The 21663-nt window shown below is 50.7% G+C and overlaps 1 protein-coding gene across 1 annotated transcript in view; it reads right to left on the reverse strand.

Annotated features, from left to right (window-relative positions):
• The window catches only part of Cdh23 (cadherin related 23), a 373665-nt gene that overhangs the window by 312106 nt on the left and 39896 nt on the right, over positions 1-21663 (reverse strand). The window contains exon 3 of the mRNA XM_051152488.1: positions 20258-20335. Coding sequence (XP_051008445.1) covers positions 20258-20335 — 78 coding nt within the window. The remainder of the gene's footprint in view (positions 1-20257; positions 20336-21663) is intronic.

Here is a 21663-nt window from a genome sequence, read left to right on the forward strand (position 1 = left end):
GGGTTTAAAGTACCATAGCTGCAGGAGCAGGTGGTATACTGGGCTTCATTGCAGAGTTGGGGGAGCAAGAAGTGGTAGAGGGTAGGGGCCAGAGTGACCTATGGAACTTGTTCTCATCCACTTTTTTTTTTCTGAGAGGGAAGAAATATGGTCTTACCCCCAACTCAACACCAGGAAGGGGAGGCAGCTTACCACTGAGATAGAATACAGGGCCAAACAAGACGCAAGCAAAGAGGAATTGATGAGCTTTGAGGTTGGGGACAGGGTATGAGGTGTCACCTGAATGTGCAGTGTAACCTCCAAATCTCTGTTCATTCACCTGCAAAGTAGATACAACTATAGTAGCCCAAACGCTGAAGCCATATCTTATAAGCTTTCTTCTTCTTGTTCTTGTTGTTGTTGTTGTTGTCATTTTTTGTTTTTTGAGACAGAATTTCTCTATGTGAAGCTTTGGCTATCCCGGAATTCGTGCTGTAGACCAGGCTGGCCTCAAACTCACAGAGATCCACTTGCCTCTGCCTCACAAGTGCTGGGCTCAAAGGCGTGCGCCACCACCAAGCCAGCTCATCTAAGCTTTGTTAATTAAGCACGTCAAATGTCCACTCTGTCCCTGGGCATGGATTACCCTCCTCTCCCACTTCTCAGAATAGGAAGGCCAAGCACAGAAAGCCTACGTACATCTCCAGCCTAAGGACACACTGCAGGTAGGTGTCAGAGACAGACTTTAAGCCCTGCAGTCAGTAACCATGCTCTAACTACCATGATGTACAACCTCCCTGCCTGGCCTCACAGGTACTGGGGACTCACTGAAGTACAGCCTAAGCTGCACCATGAGTGGTGATGAGCGTGGAGTCTTTCAGCCAATATCATCAACATCACCCAGACCACAGCTGAAATGCATACCCCCATGATGCTCCGTCAAATACCTGCTAAAACTAAATTGCCGCCCCCCCCCCTTCACCACCAAATCCCAGGGATAGAACCCAGCAGTCTGTTTTGAACAGATTTCTTTAAGGTCTAACAACTACCAGATTCACCTACAGATTGCTGTAGTTCAAATCCACACCCTTTTTGTTTGTTTGTTTTTGTTTTTTGTTTGTTTGGTTGGTTGGTTTTGGTTTTTTGAGACAGGGTTTCTTCTCTGTGTAGCCTTGGCTGTCCTGGCCTCGCTTTGTAGACCAGGCTGGCCTCGAACTCACCGTGATCTGCCTGCCTCTACCTCCCGAGTGCTGGGATTAAAGGCGTGCGCCACCATGCCTGGCCAAATCCACACCCTTTTATTTGCACACTTAACATGCTGAGCTGAGGCAGGTACTTATCACAGTGCTGGTCTAGCCTACCTTCCACCCTTAGCTCTGGGAACTCCAAAGGAGCTTGGACATGTCTACTTTGTGCCTTCCTGGTCCCTATTCATGGCCCCTTTGAGAATCTGGAGCCTGTGGCTTATAGGTAAGGATTATCGCACAGAGCTGGCCGTTTCCTACCTCTGATTTCTGCCTCATCATAAATAGCAGCCTCCATGGTGGTCAGCAGCCCTGAGGGTATGTGCACTCACATGCATGTGTGTGTGTGTGCACGCGCGCCCGCGCACACACACACACAGAGACACTCACACGCATGTGTGTGTGTGCGTGCACGCGCACACACACACACACAGAGACACTCACACGCACACAAACCCATGTGCAGCCTTGTCAGGCTCAGGTGTCTCACGTGGATCTCTGAAATAGAGAAGTGCAGCCCGAGATAAAGGTGAGGTCACATGGTCTGATTTGATACAACACAGAGGATGGATGTGTGCGTGCGTGGAAGCAGTCCACCACCTTGCAAAAGACACCTTAGCACAGACATAGGTGGGGACACACTTACGTGCACGTGTACACACAATGCTGGGTGCTTCATCTTCAGGGGGTGAGCGGGAGTCAGCCCTCTGGCCTTCCCAGACCATCTCACTGGCTTTGATTCCATCTGCCAACATGGTCAAACCAGCCGACCAGCAAGGCTAGGTGACGCATCCAACTACCACCTCCTGTGCCCTCCACTCCTCCACCCCCAGGAGGAAAATGATGACTTTGAGGAAGGCGTTTTTTTCCTTTGTGTGTGTATGTGTGTGTGTGTTTTTTTTTTCCTCTCCCTTCGTTCAGCACCCGGCACTAATTTATGACTATTTTTCCAACTGCACTGATGTGCGAGGGTAATGGCTTTCAGCGGCTTGCTTCCTCCGCCTGTCACTCACAGTGGCTACCTGACAGGACTACAGACAATGTTCCTATCACAGCGGCTGCCTTTCCCAGGGCAACGGAGAATTCATAGTGGCCGTGGCGAGAGTTATTTCACTCCTGGACAGAACATCAGGTAAACAGCTGTAAAAAAAAATCCACAACCTGCAGGACTGCCTTGGGCCGAGGGCAAGCACCTCACCCACGGCTGCCCTGTGTCACTAGCTGGGGGTCGGAGGCTCATGCTGCCGCCTCCAGGACCTCTGTCATCATCACCAGGCCACTCAGCCTCTTGGCTTTATCTAGGTTGTATTGCCTCTTCCATGCCACTAGCAGAAAAAAATTTTCTTTGTCTTTAGGGCCAAAAGGAGGACAGTCAGGCCCAGAGAACGGTAACTAGAGTCTCAATGCTCCTGCCAGGGTCAACTGTCCTCCAGATGGGTGAGTCTGGCACGCTGCCAAGTTTTAGGCTCTCATTTCAAAACCAGACACTCCATGCCCAAGTGTCTGTGGTAATGGAAACACCATGTGTACACTGTCTGACACAGTCACCACAGGACCCAAGTGGTGACCGAGAACTTGAAAGGTGGCCAGTGGAAACAAGAAAGCGAATTTTCTGGGTTTTTTGTTTCACTGTGATCACTTTGCTTATAAATAACCACATGTGGCCAGCAGCGGCTCTTTGCTGTAGTTCGCATCAGGAACTTTTCCCAAAGGTGCACACGTTAGAGGCATGGTCTCCAGCATGCCGGGCTATTAGGAAGTGTGGAAACTTGAAGAAATCATTACAGGGATGTGCGCTCATGGGAAATATAGAACCCCAAGCCCATTCCTCTGCTCTGTGACTCTCTGGCCGTGAGATGAGCATCTTTAATCCAACGTATGCTTCCAACAGTGACATGCAGGCTCACCACAGGCCACAGAGACAACTGACCATGGAGTAGAACCACCCAACCTGTTGTGAGTCAAAATAAACCTGTTTTGGGTAGGGGAAGTGAAGAGTTGGCTCAGTGGCTAAGAGCACTGGCTGCTCTTCTAGAGGACCTGGGTTTGATTCTCAGCACCAACATACCCCCTCCCAATCTCCAATAACAGAAGTTCTGGGGTATATGGTGCCCTCTTCTGGCTTCCAAGGATACTGCATGCATATAATGCACAGACGTACATGCAGGCAAAACACACACATGAAAATAATAAATAAAAAATTTAAATTCACCTGCTTTTCACACCATGTGATCATTTAGGACATCCTTGCAATAGGAAGAACTGATTGGCACCACGCAGTGTTATACTGTCTCCCTGTGCTCAAAATATCTCATGCCAACAACTCTGGTAGATACCCACACAGGAATCATGAAGGCTGAATGAAAAGAGAGACATAGGGGCTGGAGAGATGGCTCAGAGGTTAAGAGCACTGGCTGATCTTAGGTCCTGAGTTCAATTCCCAGCAACCACATGGTGACTCACAACCATCTAGAATGAGATCTGGTGCCCTCTTCTGGCCTGCAGGCATACTTGCAGGTAAAACACTGTATACGTAAAAAATAAAGAGGGACATAAAAGCTTGGTACCTACATAGCTATGACAACTAGTGCTGATGTTGCCTTGAAAGGATCTAAAATCCCTTAGAAGACAAACATCTGGATGTGTCTGCATGGACTAGACTGGATTAATGTAACACTCATCCTGAATGTGGGGGGCACCATCCAGTGGGCCAGGGTCCCCAACTAAATAGAAAGGATAAATTTAGCTGAACACTGTGCACTCATCTCTTTCTGCCTCCTAACTGTGTGTCCTGCCATTGAGCTTTCCTGCTAGGATGGACAGTATCCCTTCAAACTGTATGCCAGAATAAATCCTCCCTTAAGTTGCTCTGGTCAGACATGTTACTGTAACAACAAAGAAAGGAACTGATACAGTAACCCTCCATAATGACTGCCCTTGTAACTCTGCAGGTCAGAGAAGGACTGGAGGAAAGGGTGTTGGCACAGAAGTGGCCTGACCCCAGGTTGCTTAGAAACCTCTGATGTCATCACCTGCCGCCACCACTGGGGGGCGGAGCACAGGATAAAAAAGACAAACCCTCCACCTGTCTCTCTCTTGCCTACCTCTCCCTCTTGCTCTCTTACCTCTTTCTTCTCTCTCTCTCTCTCTCTCTCTCTCTCTCTCTCTCTCTCTCTCTCTCTCTCTCTCTCCCTCCCTCCCTCCCTCCTCCTCCGTCCCTCCCCTCCCTCTTTCCTTCTTCCCCCATCATCATATAATAAACATTTCATATCTGTTGTGTGGCACATATTTCTTATTTTTCAGATTTCAAAGGAGATTTTAATTCAGAAGTGTTAGAATGCAAGAGGACTTTAAGTGGCTTCTTTTTCTATCGTTACCTTTTATTTTAACTGGCCAAGAGGAGGTAGCTGCCACCAGTGAGGGACACATGAGCATACTGGCCAGGCCAACAGTGAGTTGCTCACCCACGAGCAAGGCCTGTTACCCTGCAACATTAAACTCCCTGCTCCCTCTACATCCAAGCATTCCACCCATTTGGTACCACCCGGGGGAGCCTTTAGAGGGCTCTGGCACAGCAAGGCTGGAAGAGAATCACACTTCCCATGAGACTAGTACTCATCACAGACATCTGGGGGTCCCAGACAAAAGAGAAAGTCTAGTGGGAATATGACCATCTGACTGTCTAGGTCCCTGCCGCTTACACAGGTAGGCTGCCCCAGACTTAAATGTTGCCTCCACAGTTAGCAGTTCTGTGACTCCAGCAGGTCCACTGCTCACAGGAACATAAATACCCACCTGATGGGTTACTGATCTGTGCGTGACAGATCGAGGCTTTGAACGGAAGGGCAGAGAATAGGGAGTTGGCAGGCCCAATTCAGGCAAAACAGGGCGGCTAACATTAAGGTACATCTGGCCTTGGGGTCCCTCACTTGCAGGCACCCCGGAGCTTCACTCTTTCCTGACACTTGGTCACAGACAGTCAACATCTAAATATATGGCAGAGGAGAAAGGCAGGAGAGAAGGAGGTGAGAGCAGCTACCTCCTTCATTCTTCTGAAACCTTCCATGCTCCCTACCCTGTCAGCCATATGGAGGGATGCTGACAAGGGAGCCCGCCCCGCCAAGGGTGAGAAGGGCAGGGCAGCAGGGGGTAGCCCTGTCCTTATTCTCTGCCATTCCTTTAATGAGTATAAAGCTAGGCAGATATTTCAGGAGAGGAAAAAGGAATCATTTCCTGCTAGGAAGTGGGTAGGGGGAGGTGGAGCTGAGATTTAGAAGCCCTGACAGTGTGCCAGGACCTGTGCTGGGCACGTGTCATATATCATGTGTCACCGTCCATATGTCAGCACCCTGAATGAGGGCGCAGCAGGCTGAGGCAGGGTTAAGCCCCTTTGGGGGGTTCCCAGGCAGCTTGTCTTTTCTATACAGCCCCTGATCTAATTTCAGAACATGCTACTTCTCAAACAGACCCAGGTATTTACATTTGGGGGTGCTGAAAGGCAAAGCCCTTCTGCTGCCTGTTTTCTCCAGCACACCATGTAGATGCACCAAGCTAAAAGAGTGAGCACAGCTTTTAACCAGGCCCGTTTGCATCTTCCCAGGGGGGTCAGTGGTAAGCATCTTCATTCTCCAAACTTAAACTTTAGGGAAAAGAGAGAGAGAGAGAGAGAGAGAGAGAGAGAGAGAGAGAGAGAGAGAGAGAGAGAGAGAGAGAGAGAGAGAGAGACTGTTCACCCTGGGATCCTCCTGGCTCTCTGAAGTCAGAGGCCTGGCTAGAAAAGACACACACACACACACACACACACACACACACGCATTCACATGCACACCTCACCTTCCATCTCCTCTTTTAGAAAAAGTAAGAGGCTGTGTGAGGCCAGGGAAGACGTGGTGCGTGGTGCGGTTGCCATCGGCATGAGCCTTGGTCTGTAGAGGGGCCTTGCATGGGGGAGGGGGCATCTCCAGCTGGGACGAGGACAACCCTTGCAGCCGCTCAGTGTGTCACATTCATCATTTCACAGCAACATCACAACATTCTGTAAACTACACTAACCAGCAGCCCCCGCTGTATAAGAAGACCCGAGGCTCCAGTAACTGCTCCCTTGGGGAACAACCAGGCTCAAGCACTTCCTCCGTAGCCTGTGGCTAAGTGCACCACAGCGCAGCGTGCTTAGCCAGGAGCCGAGGCCATGGACTCAAGAGGATGGGGTTCGCCAACTTTAAAAGCCAACAGCCCCCTCCCCCCGCCCGACATGACATTCCCACTTCCACACCCTCCACAGATTCCTCGGGACTCCCTTGGTGACAGGTGTCTGTGGGGGCGCCTGAAGGAGGAAGCAGCTCTCTGCAGCTTAATTGACTATAAATTGCCCCTGTGCTTTTAATGAAGGCTGTCAGGAGTGATTATGGACTTCGGTGTGACCACTCTGTAAACACATGAGGCGGGGCTGGGGCACGTGCTGCCAGCCTTCGTAGAGTCATCTCTCCAGCACCCCTGTTCGCTGGCATGCCTGGTATCTAGGAGGGACTCTAGTTGATGTAAAGTGAGAGCAATCTATGTCCCAAGCAGGAGAACCTGCAAGACCCCAGAGACCCCATACCATGCTCCAAGGCATGGTTCTCAACCTTCCTAATGCTGTGACTCTGTAATACAGTTCTTCAGGTTGTGGTGACCCCCTCCCAACCATAAACTTATTTTTGTTGCTACTCCATAGCTGTTATTTTGCTACCATTAATGAACTGTAATATAAATATCTGATATGCCACCCTGTGAAAGGGTCATTGAACCTCCAAAGGGGTCCCGACCCACAGGTTGAGAAGTGCTGCTCTAAGGGCAGCTGCTGCCTAAGGTTGAGAGTCACCCAGGCTAGACAAGGCAGGACTCTGGCACTCTGGAGAGCAGCATGGCCAGCACAACAGGCCCAGGTGGGATCTGCGCCCCCTTCACATAGCAGCAGCATTAGCCTAGACTGTGCTGAGAACACAGGTTCTTTGGCGCACCCAGACCTTCTAAGTCAAAAAACCACGGATTGTAAGTCAGGACTGACAATCTCTACAGCAAGCAGGAGACATAGGGGCGTTTTAAGCCTACTCTAGTGTCAGACCTGCTGGGGACAGGCAAGTCATAGAGTGACAGACGTCTAGAGTATAAGATGGGGAAACTGAGGCAGCCTTTCCTCACACAACAGGAAAGAAACTAGTACTTCAGACTTGAGCCCTCATTCTGGAGTCAGACTGCCAGTTCCTCCCTTGAAGCCAGCAGGTAGTCCTCATGGGTTCTCTCTGGACCAAAGAAAGGATGGGGACCAGCCCTGTTGGAAATGCCACAACAAGGGTGGCTTTCAGCCCCACACCACACTCCGTCCTGTGACAAGGCACAGGCTGGTTTGAAGGATCTGTGTCTCTGGCCTGTCTTGCTGTGAGAAGTCCTACCACCCATACCATGCTCCTGTGGGCCGATCCCTTTCCACGCACTTCGTCCTTGGAAGAGGCATCTAGCAGAAGTCTGTCACAGGATAGATGAGTGCATTCTTATGCTTGACCAAACTCTGATGGCCCTGACAGTGTTCACAGCACCATCCCCACTATAGGCCATGACTGTGCCTGTTCACAGGGACACCGTGCAGGGAAGGAAGCCGTGGAATGCTTAGCATTTGCTGCTACAGCTCCTGCCCTCAATGAGGTCACAGCTTCCTCTCTTCCCTGCCTATACCCCAACAGCCCCCCACCAAATGCAGTGTGCTGTGGCCTCCGGGGCTGGGGGTGGGTGCAGTTCAGGAACTGTGGCTGATTGGAGAATGGAGTCAGGTGACCGTGGCTGAGTTGGCTTTGTCCCCCTGCCCCCATGCACCGTTTGCCACCTCTGCAACTGTATCTTGAGTCTCAGCATGTCAGAATCTCTGATCTTCCAGGTAACTCACCAAACCTCCAGAGGTGGAGTCCTTAGCAATGAGGTTGGGCTGTCCGCCCAGAGCAAGCATCAATCAGAAATCACGAATGTATCTGCAGGTTCTGGCCTGCGCACTCCAAGGCAGATAGAGGCCAGAGGCCACTGCTGCCCTACCTTCCATTTGGAACAGCACAGGTGAGGAGTGGAGCTGGGAGGAATAGGGTGGGACAGCTTGCTGGCCCAGGTCCTACAAGCAGGGTACACAGGCCTCATTGGTTCTGCCTACCAGAGACCATGGGAAACAGATGGTCCCTGTCTGTCAAGCCTGAGTTATCCACAGCGCAGCTTCTCCCAAGAGCTCACAGAGGCATAGCAGAGTAGTCCCAACGCCGAACAGGCCGCCTATGCGCGCCCCCACCCCCCCAATCTCATTCAACGGCACCACACATGCATCTTGAATTACCCGTGCAAGAGCTAACTCAATTGTCAAAGGAGATTAAGTCCATCCACTGCACATGGTCCAGCTGCTCAATAGCCCAGGGAAAGAATCCCAGATAGCATTGTGACATGAGGCATGCCTCTCCATATAGCAAGGGCAGAGGGGACCAAGACTTGAGGCCCTTGTAACCTGTCTACTGTGGCATGAAGGTGAGTGAGAAAGACCACAGCTGGGGGCAGGGTGAGTGCCTGGCTCCAAGAGAGCTGGGGCATCCTCTATGGTCACTCTAACTTCTACCAAAGACTGTATGGAGAGAGAGTTGGCCTGTGTCTAGCTGGGTCACTCACTGACTTGTGTGGTGGACAAGTGCTTTAGTCTCAGTTTCCTCACCTACGACGTAGACTTCATAGCCACCTCTTCCACGCAAGGCGTGGCAAGGTTCTTAGCACGTAGCGTGGACGGGAGGGGCTGGCCACAAAGACTGGGCATCACTGAGGTCAGCAGAACAGATTCCGGGATGGGCCTCTGTCTGTGGGTCTAGACAGCTGTCATGTGAAGAGGGATTCTGGGAAGCTGGGAACTACAAATAGGAGGGGTCGCAGGTGAGGAGGGATGAGTGGGAGGTGGTGAATCTCGCTGCTGGGGGAGACACAAAACTCAACAAACCCCCACTACAACAAACTCAAGTTGACAGGCAGTGGTTTCGAGGGTTTTCCTGCTCCTGCCAGGAGCCTCAGGCCTCTCCCAACTGGGCAGTGAAAGATCCCTTGGAAGAATAATGCATGAAGCCAAACCAGTGGGCTCTGGCCTCAAGCTATCATTCCTACCCGAGGCTCTGACTCACTGTTTGGAAAAGAACTGACCAATGATGCTGACAGCGTAATAATGGGTGTTATGGTTATTCCATATAAGTCCTCCCTGTGTGCCAAAGCCTTCCAGGTATCTAAGAGGAGGCCCAGTGGAATCATGACCCACATTTTCTAATAAACCGAGTCAGAGGGAAAAGTAGCCGGTGGCACAGTCCATCTGTTGCAGAAGATGCTCTGTCGGGGAGGGGGCTCTGAAAGACAAATTTCTCAATTAAAACGGTACCCGCTTCATATAGCAATTTCATTTCCAAAGCTCCTTTGTAAGTTCATTGTGAACCTGTCCAAGCCAGTGAGCTCCTTTCTATTTCCAGACAGGGAAAATAAGGCCCAGAGAGGGTAAGGACCTTGTTTGTGGTCACACAGCTAATAAGAAGTAGTTTTTGAGCCAGGCGTGGTGGCACATGCCTTTAATCCCAGCACTCAGGAGGCAGAGGCAGGTGGATCTCTGTGAGTTTGAGGACAGCCTGGTCTACAAAGTAAGTCCAGGACAGCCAAGGCTACACAAAGAAACTGTTTTAAAAAATATAAAAAGGAGGAGGAGGAGGAAGAGGAGGAGAAGAAGGAGAATAGAAAGAAAGAAAGGAAGGAAGGAAGGAAGGAAGAAAGAAAAGAAGAAAAAGAAGAAGAAGAAGAAGAAGAAGAAGAAGAAGAAGAAGAAGAAGAAGAAGAAGAAGAAAAAGAAAGAAGAAGAAGAAGAAGGAGCTTTTTAATCCAGGCCCTGACCATCCACTTCTGGGCTCGGTATACAGTGCTCAGGTCCAGAAGGGAAGAGGGCAAAAGCAGTTTGGGGACAGCTTTCTGGGCACTGGCCTGTTCCTGGTCAAGGGCTGACTGTCAGGCACATGTCCCCAGAGGCTCATAAAGCACTGTAGGGACGAGAGCAGTGATGACAAGTTCAAAGTCAGCTCTGCCTGCCTGGGTCTCGGCAGCCAGCTGGACTGTTTCAGCTCTTGTAAATTATACCTCTGCCAGTTCCCTGGAGCCCGAGTGTTCTCGGCCCTCTGCAAGCTCAGCTCATTCTCACACCGATAGCCAGGCTTGTCTCCAGCCCTCACTCCCAAAGAGAGACCCAAGGCCAGTAGCCTACCAATCCTATTCTCTCCTGGGCCATTATTCAAGAGCATGGCTGACTCGGAGGCGTGTTGCCTACAAGGACATACACCTTCCGAGGGTCCAAAGGCCTGATGGCCCAGGAAGCAGAAATCCCTAAGTTCACACTGCCGCATGGACAGAGCCAGAGTTGAGGGTCCACGCAAGGTTCTCCATGGGGGAATGGCCTCTGAACCTCATTCATGGGGGACAGGCTCAGAGAGGATCCCACCAATCCTTCTGGGCAGCAGAGAGGAAAGTAGCCCCACCACCACCAGCACCACCACCAACTCCTGCTATTAGCTGAGGAGCTGTGGGCACCTAGCAGGTTTCCACATCTGTTGGAGGCAACTCAATAGCATGGGTTCCTCCTGTCACTCTTGGTGAGGTCATGTAGGCCACCTACCTACAAGAATCAAGCACTAAACAGTCACTGCAGTTGTTTTTCTTTTTTAATAACAGTCCAATTCCCCCATCTAATGCCCAACTGGCCCTGCTGGTGACCAGCCAGTCTGCTTGCTTTCTGCGCTACTCATCCTGTGGCTTCTGCTCCCCATGCCACAGCAACCGTCACCTCTCCCGAGACACCTCCTCTGGCCCTGAGCCCCTGGATCAAGTCTTCCCTTCTCAGGGCATTAGCATAACTCCGAAGCTCTATTAAGGGTTGGCAGACTTTTACCCTCTAAGCCAAGACTCACATGCAGAATGTAAGAGTTGTGGTTTAAGTGCACGTCTGGGGGGCTCTGGCAACACCAGAGTCAAGCCCAACTCCATCCTGCACAAGCCATGTGACCTTGCGTATGTTAACTTCTCTAAGCCTCTGCCTCTTCGTCTACAAAAGAGATGAGTCCGACCCTCTAGGCTTGTTACACAAAGCCGATGGAGCAGTATATTTCTAGACAAAGCCATGTGTAATAAGAGATAGCTGCCATGTCCCCAGTCATCTGTGATCTGTGTCCCTTGTCCTCATCCCCAACGCAGCCCGGCACAGGTGTTCAGTGTGTGCCATTCACAGCCCACCCACACGACAGGTGGCCTTCATCATTATCATTAGTGTTATTATGGCTGCATCCAAAACACCTGCCCCGTCTCTTCCCCCTCCCCCACGTATCATTGGACAGTGAGCACACAGCCAGGGTGTCCACCAGCTTCAGGAGTACTGGCCTGGATCCCGCTAGGAGTAGCTGTACCCTCAAGGTCCTTGTGAGACCAGTGATCTTGTCCCACACCTGTGGGAGGTCTGTGCTGCCTTGGGGAAGAGGGAAGCCAATAGGAGTGGCAGAGCTTCCCTCAGGCTCTACCACTCATTCACACATTTCAAGATCTGGTCCCCTTCACAGATAGCACACCACTTCCTTCCTCTGCTCAGGCACTCGGCCCCAGAGCTGGGCAGCAAGGGTACTGGAGCCCTTTGTGCAAACTACAAGCACTAAGGCAAGCTGACCCTGCAGCCCCTCCCCCAGGCCTAGTTTGCTTTGCGTTGGCAGGAAAGGCTGCAACCAGGACCCACCAGAGACTCCAAGGGCCCCGGGCCAAGCTCTGTCCTCTCATACCTATTTCTCCACTGTTGAAATGTGATTGACCAGACAGCAGCTTCCAAAGTGCCCTACAGGAAGCCCTAGTAAGAGTGGGCCCTATCACCCTGTGGGCAGTTATGAGTGCAGCCCAATATGAAATTGCAAATGTACTAAAACATTATAAGAATTTTTTTTTTCTTGGTAACTCGATTGTGCCGTTCTTGAGTGTGAACCCTGTAGATGACAGTGAGGCACCTCTGCTGGGAATTCACCATTCACTATGGCCTCCGGGGCTGGGGTAAGAATAGACACACCCAGTATAGGCTGGTAGTGTCATTGCCCACCCTGGCCTGAACCTCCATCAAAAGCCATTGTTCCTCCTTAGCACTAACGCATGTTAGGCTACACATTTTCTTCCCCATTCCTGTCTATTCCTCTCACTAGCTCACTCTTTTGGGTCAGAGATATGTGTTTGTCTGTCTGTTACGAACTTCAAAGCTTGGAACAGCACCCAACAAATAGAAGGTACCCAAAGAAAAGTTTGTTGAATAAATATGCAGTGTGTGTGTGTGTGTGTGTGTGTGTGTGTGTGTGTGTGTGTGTGTGTGTGTGTGTGTGTGTACAGATATCCAAGGCTCCCGGGTAAGATTCAATTTGCCCAAATATTAACCACAGCTAAAACACAAATTTAAGATAAATCCTATTGCCTGCAGGAAAAGAGCGAATGTTCTTTTTCTTGGCAAGCTGGTAAAATGTAAACACTTTATCGCTGGCAGCATCATAGTAATGTTATGTTCCTGGTTTCCATAATTGTATCATATTTGTGCAAGACGCTAATGGCGAGAGAAACCGGATGATGGGGACTCTCTAAACTTCTTCAACAGTTTCCTTCCATGTTTAATATAATGGCAAAATAAAAAGTTAAGGAAAGAAAAAAAAAAAAAAAGCAGCCAGGGATGGTGATATATGCCTTTAATCCCAGCACTTGGGAGACAGAGGCGGCAGAGCTCTGTGCGTTCAAGGCCAGCCTGGTCTACATAGTGAGTTTCCTGGCCAGCAAAAGTAAATAAATAAATAAATAAAATTACAGCTATTGACATAATCTGGTCTCCTAATGATAACAGCATGATCTTGGGGGGTATCCCAAGATCACATACAAATATGATATAAAGTGGTCCTCTGAAGCCAGACATCATGGCTCAAGTCTGTAAGCCCAGCATTCTGGAAGTTGAAGCAGGAGAACTGTTGTGAGTTCAAGACCAGCTTGAGTTTCTTACATCAATATAAATCCAAAAATAAATAAATAAAGACTAAAAATAAAAAATACAATGTCCCTATGTGGTGCTGTCCCTCGTCTATACTGCGGTTTTGGCTCTGCCCTCTTATAGACATGTCATGACGCGTCCAATTGTATGGGGTTCCCTGGGCCAAGAATAGTGAGATAATGCCTTGTAACAGTTGTGCCTGCCTAGACAGATTCCAGTCGAATGGCTGCTGTCAATCTAGAGAGGCCTGGAGCCTTCCTGTGTCATAAACAGTCATGATATCTTCCTGGATGGTGCCCACAAAGGTCCTCACACACAACAGTGTCCAGGCCTCACTTTGTCCATCTGTAAAGTGGGACTGTATTGACCAAATCAGTGGCTACAGAACTGTCCCTCAAGGGGCTCCCAGGTTTATCATAGTCCTCTGAGGATCCTTCAGGTGGTATGAGGGTAAACTTGAGTAATCCAGGCTCTTAGCCCCAACACAGGTGATATCCAACCTCTGTGTCAGCACTGTCCACTCTGACTACTCTAGTCTCTTGACGGTTGTTATTTACAGGGTCACCACCTCTGTGCTAAGGGTCAGTAGGCAGCTAGAGCCACATACAGCACATGCCCTTCGAATGCTCAGGACCCCCAGCAACACCTCACATCCATGCCTTCTATCCCTGCAGTTCCAGCAGCTTGTTCAATGGCCCTCACTGATAGAGTCCACAACCCCACTAAGGCCTGTGTCAGTCCTCAGGAACTATCTGGGGCAAGAAAAGGAAATAACGCTCACCCTGTGGCTGCTCTCTCTGTCTCCTGCCCCTTAAGAGAGCCACAGGGAGGAGGCCCAGCAAGGAAGGAGAACCCCTTCACACCACTGGGGTTGAGACCCATCTCTGTCTCGGCATGCTCTCCCAGCACACAGCCTCATTCTCCACCGTCGCGTGTCCCAGCTCACAGTCTGGTCCCTCCATTCCAGCCTGCCAGCCTCATCACCTCCCTCCTCTCCCACCACTCCCTGGGAGATGTCAAGAGTGGCAGGCAGGCCTAAGCTCTTCCGTGAGTAAGGCTGCTGCAGCGGGGTCTGCCCACCTGAAAATTGCTTTCCCCGGGTCCAGACAAAACAGCTGGGCATTGATGGAGTTTGCAGAAAAAATTAATCAGTGCCAACTGGTGGCAGTGCCAGGCGCCGCCTGGGCCCGCTCCATCCTAATGCCTCCCGAGCTCCCACCTTAATGGCTCCTGACAAGACTAATTTTCTCGTGCAGGTGATTAGCGTGGGCATTATCTCCTTCGCTGTGACTCAAGACACTTTGGGGGTGCTGAGGGTCTGCCTGGGGAAGTCAGCGCCATGTGAATCCACCCTGGTGACAAATGAAGGGATGAGGAGCCAGGGGAGAGGAGCTAGCCACATGCTCAATAGCCGTTCATTCACTCACTCATCCGTTCTCCTACTCAGAGGCATCCCCCAGCCCACTCTGAGCTGGGCCTCACACTTGGGGGGGGGGGGGGAAGCTCATGTTAGGCAGCTGCAAGGCAGAGATAACAGCCCATCTAGGGGGGTTGTGGTGAATCCACGGGGGGCCACACATCTAAAGTGCTTAACAAGAGCCTGCAGGAGGCCAGAAGTCAATAAAGCACAGCTAATGTCACCACTCCACAACCTCATACTATACCTAAATACTGAAAATGATCATTAATCGTAGTGCTGATATTAATAAAATTAATATGTAAAAATTAATAGCCCTGTGGGGAGTTATATACAAAGAGCTGGGACACAAGCTGCCAGGTGCTGAACAGGGCCAATGACAAAGCTAATGAAAATGAGAGAGGGGAGGCTGGGATCCTCCCGGACTGGTGACCTGGGCAGTAAGCAGGAACACATCAGGCAGGGGAGAAAACAGCATTTGAGCTAAGGGAAGGGTCTCTATCAAAGCTGATCTGGGTTCTAAGCAGCTGGATATGGCTGAAGAGCAGATGTCTCTGGGGAGAGGGAAGGTGGGCTGTGATAGACAATCTTACTCCTTCCTTGGGAGATTTTGGAGGCTGTGAGCATGTATTATAGGAGGAAGATGTCACCCACTCTAGGACCAGAGGTCTAAAGGTGGCAGCCAATACACATGGCTCTACTCCCTCTAGACCCTACCAGTAGCTTCATAGGTTAGATATTTCCAAGCCTAGCTGGGTCCCTCCCTGGGTACATCCCAGAGGGTTTCCAGCAAATATGTTATATGCAGCTCCAGCAGGCAGCTGGGATGATAAAACCGCCATCCTTGCAATGGCGTGGATAGAGCCATTCAAACGCACGGGCACGTTTAGCGTCTGTGCCATCTGGGGGAAGGCTCTCCTGGGCCCACTCTCCAAAACACTACCTCCACAATCATCAGCACCTCCCTCCTGACATATACTGTCAGGGGAGCTGTGGCCTGAGGACTCCACAGCCTTGAAGAGTCTCCCACTGGCTCTAAGATGCCAGGCATTACCCACACAATCCCAAGTTCCAGGCATGTGTGAGGCACCGGGCTCGGGGCTAGAGACATGGAGTTAACCCTGTCTTCCTGGAAGCATCCATAATCCAAGAAATAAACAACCATGCTTGTCACAGAGAGGATAACCAGGCACAGGAGAAAGCCCACCACTCTACCTGGAGGGACCTAAGAAGGGGACCAAGACTAAACAATAAATCATGGGAAAGTGGATTTGAAAAGGGACATGAGAGTTGGGTCCCAGGCCCTGCAACATGGCGTGGTGGAGCTGATGCCTAGGGACCAGGTAAACATGGAGGCGAGCATCCATTGAGGAGGGGAGAGGATCGCAAAGTCAGAGAATTAGCCACAAATTTGGCCATGGAGAGGGTGTTGGGGGGTCTTGATTCATTTTGTTCTTTGAGCAAGGGTCCTGAATTCACAATCCTCCTGCTCCAGTTTCTCAAGTATTGGGGTGATGAGCCTGAGCCACTAAACTCAGCTCATACTTAATCTTAGCTCCATCCGTATTGTCTGCAGCCATCTCATGCTACAGGTATCTGGTGCCTATTCACAGCCCACTGTCAATCCCAAGTATGGGTGATGTTCACCGGCCTGACCAGAAACAGAGCCATAGGTCTGTCCTTGCCCCCCAGTCCCTCTGCCCAGGCCCTGCTACCTGACACTGAGGTTCATGTACTATAGCAGGACACACGTATACAGGGGCTCTGCCGTGAGAAATGGGGCTGTATGGACGGGCCAGAGGAAGGCCAACCTACTTCGTGGCTTCATTCGGCTCCTGTCTTCCGTGGTTAGGAGGCAGTCCTCAACACAAGCAGAGGGACTGGGAGTCCAGAAAGGCAGAGACAGCAGCATCACGTGGCCTCCACATGGTGCTCTGCCATCCCGCTGCCCCACCACACGCCACTGGAAACCTGAGGCCAGAGGATAAAAGGCCCAGCAGGTAGCAGCCAATCTCTAACTCTGGAACCTGCCTTCCCAGAAACCACACCATGAAAGAGTCCTTTGCCAACTCCTACTTCTGATGCCATCAAGGCACGATTTTTTTGTTTTTTGTTTTGTTGTTTTTAATGAATTGGTACATAAAAACACTTAGGGCAGTGTCTTAAGATTCCGTACGTGTGGCTGTCACAAGAACAAATTCTACCTACGTCATGTACATTCCACTATCATTGTTTTTTGAAGGCTTCAGCAGCTAGAATTGGGCCAGTGGGCAAAAGATCTAGAGAGGCAGGTTTCATATCAATATTAGGAAAGGGAGTTTGTTCCCGAATTCTCCCACGGAGGAATTTTATGGGATCACAAGCCCCATCACCAAAGGTTCAAGCCAAAGCCACATAGCATAGCCCAGGAGCTGCCAGCCCAGCTGCCTCCAGTGCTTGCAAGTGGGGCAGCTGAAACACTCAGCCTGGTTTGGGCTCTGGCACTGTCCTGCACATCAGAGCCTGCTTCTCCGTGTGTTTGGCAGTGTCTGGCAAGCCCCGGCCACCATCGCTGGGCCATACAGAGTTTTGCCTCCAGGGATGATGATAGTCAAGGTATGGAAGTTTTGGAGCTACAGTGTTACAAGTGAATTCCCATCAGCCCAGTGAGGGGACAGACCATCACCAATTTCCAGGATGACATACAGATGAAGAGAAGAGGCAGAGGACGTCAGTCCTCAAAGTCAAGTCCCTCCGATTCTTCCCCTTCCATAAAAAAGGCAAGGGCCAGGCCCCTCCACAAGAGCTTGCCACATCCACGGGGATGGGGGGGGTGGGAGGCACATGTATCCTGTGAACAGCCCAGGGTCACACAAGTGCCAAAACATCACAGGAGACTCCAGGCTGCCTCATAGGAGGACCTGGAAACAGCCACAGCCAGGCTGCCCAGACCACAGCCCATAGTCCCACCTTTTCAATACTTTCTCACTGACAAGATAAGAAATGGAGAACCAAAGGAATGTGTCTCTGTGTCCAAGGTCACATAGCGAGGGCCATACGCTTGGCTTCTGAGTTCTAGATTAGAGCCCTGAAGTCTGGATGCTTATGCAAAAGGAAGGGAAAAGCCAGAAAGTTTCTGGGCCCTTTCCCAAGAGAAGGGGGCAGAGCGGTCCCTCAGCTCCCTGCATGGAGCCAGGATCTGTCCCATAGCACCAGACAGCCGTCTCTGCTGTGGCTGCCAAGTGTAGCCTTTGAGGGTCTCCAGTGCACGGGAGTGGCTCCCAGGAGCTGGCATTTACGGAAAACAAGCCCAGGTTGCAGCCAAAGGTAACAGGAACTGGGCCCACTGGATGGTTCCTGGTGAGTCTCCAGCCTCAGACTCCTCGCAACCAGTGCTGGCCACTCTCACCTTCCTTGCACAGCGGCGGGCCTCTGGGCATGCCAAACAAGTATGGGCCTGCAGAGTGATAGACAGGGCGCAGCCAGCTCTACTCCCTCAGGAGGTCCATTTGCCTTTTCTAGCCAGCACCAGATCAGTTAGTAGTTGGTCATACCTCTGCCCCTGCTGTCAGTTGCGTCAATGCAATACACTCTACTACGGAGGACTGCCCCCTATGGGTGGGGTGACACAAGACGGTTCAAAAACCCAGCCACAGAAACAGTATGTGAAGGCAAGAGAGGGACCTCTCCTCCCACTTTGTCCCACCTCCTTTCATCACCCTGGGAGATGCAAGAGACATTCACTCAGTCCCTGTCATCCATGGCCCTGATTTCTCCATCCATTCTGCCTGACATCCCTGTGTGGCCACAAGCATTCAGGGGTGGCACAGAGGGGACCGTCTGGTGTGACTGACTCTACGAGGAATAACAGAAATGAAAGGGGGCTGAAGTCCTAAGGGTGAGTCACACCGAGGCCACTCACGCATTTGCTGACAGAGCATGTCCAATCTGCAGCGCACAGTCCCCATGTGGCCACATGCAACCGGGGACAGTTGTGAATGCAGCTCAGCACAAAATGGTAAAACTTCCTTAAAGCATTAACAGGTTATTTTTGCCTTTGGTTTTGTTTGTGTGACTCCATCACATGGTTCTGAAGTTTTAGTGTTGTAGATAATGAGAGATAATGAGGTCCCTTTGCAGTGCCAAAAACTTGGCCATACCAGGACTACCCACAGGCTCTGGAGAGTGGTTCTCAACCCCATTTGGGGGTCAAATGACCCTTTCACAGGGGTTGTCTAAGACCATCAGAAAACATAGGTATTTACATTGTGTTTAATTACAGTTATTAACTACAGTAGCAACAAAAAATAATTTTATGATTGGGGGTCACAACAACAGAGAATCTGTATCAAAGGGTGGAAGCATTAGGATGGTTGAGAACCATTGTTCTAGTGTTTACACTGTGTTGCTGATAGTGGCCTGTGTTGGATAGTTTTATATCAATTTGACACAAGCTAGAGTTATCTTAAAGGAGGGACCCTCAACTGAGAAAATGCCTCTTTAAGATCTGGCTCTAGGGCATTTTCTTAATTAGGGATTGACTGGGGAGGGCCCTGCCCATTGTGGGTGGTGCCGTGCCTGGGCTGGTGGTCCTGATTCTATGAAAAAGCAGGCTGAGCAAGCCATGGGGAGCAAGCCAGTCAGCAGCACCCCTCCATGGTCTCTGTATCAGTTTCTGCTTCCAGGTTCCTGCCCTGGCTTCCTTGATGATGAGGAACAGTGATGTGAAAGCATAAGCCAAATTACCCTTTCCTCCCCAACATGCTTTGGCCATGATGCTTCATCCCAGCAATAGCAACCCTACTTAAGACACAGCCCCACACTAGAACAGCGTGATGGACATGCCACATGGATCAACCCTCGAAATAACACAACTACAAACTTCCCCCACCAAGCCCTGAGGAGAGCAAGCAACTCCGCAGGACCCCAAGGGACTCCTCCCCACCCCGATGAAATGGGGCTAAGCCTTTGGCAGCCATTGGCATGGCTACAGATGAGTGCCCACAATCCAAACTCATTTGCTGGATTGTGGTTCCTGGAGCTGAGCTGGGACCTCAGAGCTGTAAACAGAGATCTCAAGCTATGGTTGGTTGAGCCATACCAGGAAGTCAGACACAACAGCCCTGTGATGAGGTAACTGGATCAGGGTCCAGGAGGGGCACTGGATACGCAAAGTCACCTACGTCTAATGACAAAACCCCGCAGGCTCATTACAGGAAATTACATCATCACAGGAAAAGTAGAGGGGGCCAGAAAACAAAGACACCAGAAGCCATCTTTAAGTATCCACAAAGGCTTGGAACAGAACATAAACCAGCACTGGGGGTGCAGGGGGCGGGGGGCCGCAATGGTAAACCATGTTGTTTAGAATACAATGCTGCAGCTTAAATGGACCACTCTGAGGGATAGGGAGGGTTCTGTCCCTAGAGGTATGCAAATGAGAGGCAGGTGAATACCATAGGAAGATTCCAAAGCAGGCTGAAGGTGTCTCAGCCTCCAAGATCCTTTCCACTTACCAAGGCCCATCACCCTGTGCCACCCGCCATCCCAGCAGCGCAGGTCCCGACTCACCCACAGGCGTGTCTTCACTGATGAGCAGGTAGGTGTCAAAGAAGTGGTTGGTGAAAAAAGGTAGACGGTTCACCTGGCCTGCAAGTCAGAGCACAGGTGCATCAGCATGGTGGCCCAGCCAGCTTTATACATCCTACAAGGTGACACAGAGCGGCCTGCAGTGGCGCTGAAGGTGTGCCTTGTCACAATCCCAAGACAGTCAGCCAGGCCACAGTGGCTGCTGAGCATTGGCCCCATACAGACTGGTCTGGGCATGAAATGCACACAGGACTTTTAAAGCTCTAACACTCCCTCACCCCCAAACTTTGTGGGTACCATCTTTGCTAATCTGTTGTTTTTTGTGGGGGAGTTGGTTTTTTGAGACAAGGTTTCTCTGTGTAGCCTTGGCTGTCCTGGACTCACTTTGTAGACCAAGCTGTCCCCAAACCCATAGGCATCCGCCTACCTCTGCCTCCCGAGTGCACCTCCACGCCTGGCTACTTTAGCTTTAATCTTTAATCTTGATGACACATTGAAATATTATTTGGGATGTTTTAGATAAAGTAAAAGGCATTACTAAAGTGAATCTCAGCATTTCTTTTTACTTTTCTATATAGCTCCTGCAAATCTGAAGCTCACACTCGTGGGCTGTGGTGGGTTTTCCACTGGGTGGTGTAGCTTGAGGTAGAAGTTGTGTGGAGTCTAGAAGGTCAAGAGCTTACTTGACCCATAGCAGGGTCTGGTGCTTAGAAAGCCCCCAGCGCGTGTTTGTCTTGGGAATAATAATGATGATGATGACAGTTGTCATAGCTTCTACCTCCCGGTCTGCTTCTTCATGCTAACCTCTCACATCACCTCAATCCAGTAACAGAAAAGCAGGTATGAATGAGGCGTACAGGAGTAGTTCAGGCTATCCCAGCACCCAGACATCGAAACTTGTCCTGTTAACCATGCTGCACTGTAGGAGATGGGCTATAGGCCAATGTTCTTCCATCTTGTCAAAGCCTGGGTTCCTATTTCTCCAGCAGTCTGTCGTTTACCAGAAACCAGCGGACCATGTCGTGGTTCGGCAGTTAGACACCTGTTGTGGTTTATTGTGGGGGATGGTCATTCTAAGACCCCCGAGCTACATATGGCCTACCATCCCCAACACTGCACTCTGACAGCACCTCTTGGGGTAGGGGCTGGGAAGAGCCAGGTGACATCTTCATGGACTGGGGATTGACTGCAAAGCCCCTAGCAAGTCTCCCCAAAGGCTGGCTGACTTCACCCCTTCTCCATTTCCTCTTTCAGTAGACAAGAGGGGACACTGAAAACTGTGGGACCAGGTCAGGTTCTATGGTGCATTCCCTACTACAGGAGGTCTTATGGAGAGCTTCATGGGCCCTGGAGGGGGCGGGGACAACTCTCCCACTCTCTTTCCTACT

This window comes from Acomys russatus, chromosome 11 (assembly GCF_903995435.1).
Source record: "Acomys russatus chromosome 11, mAcoRus1.1, whole genome shotgun sequence".
NCBI lineage: Eukaryota > Metazoa > Chordata > Mammalia > Rodentia > Muridae > Acomys > Acomys russatus.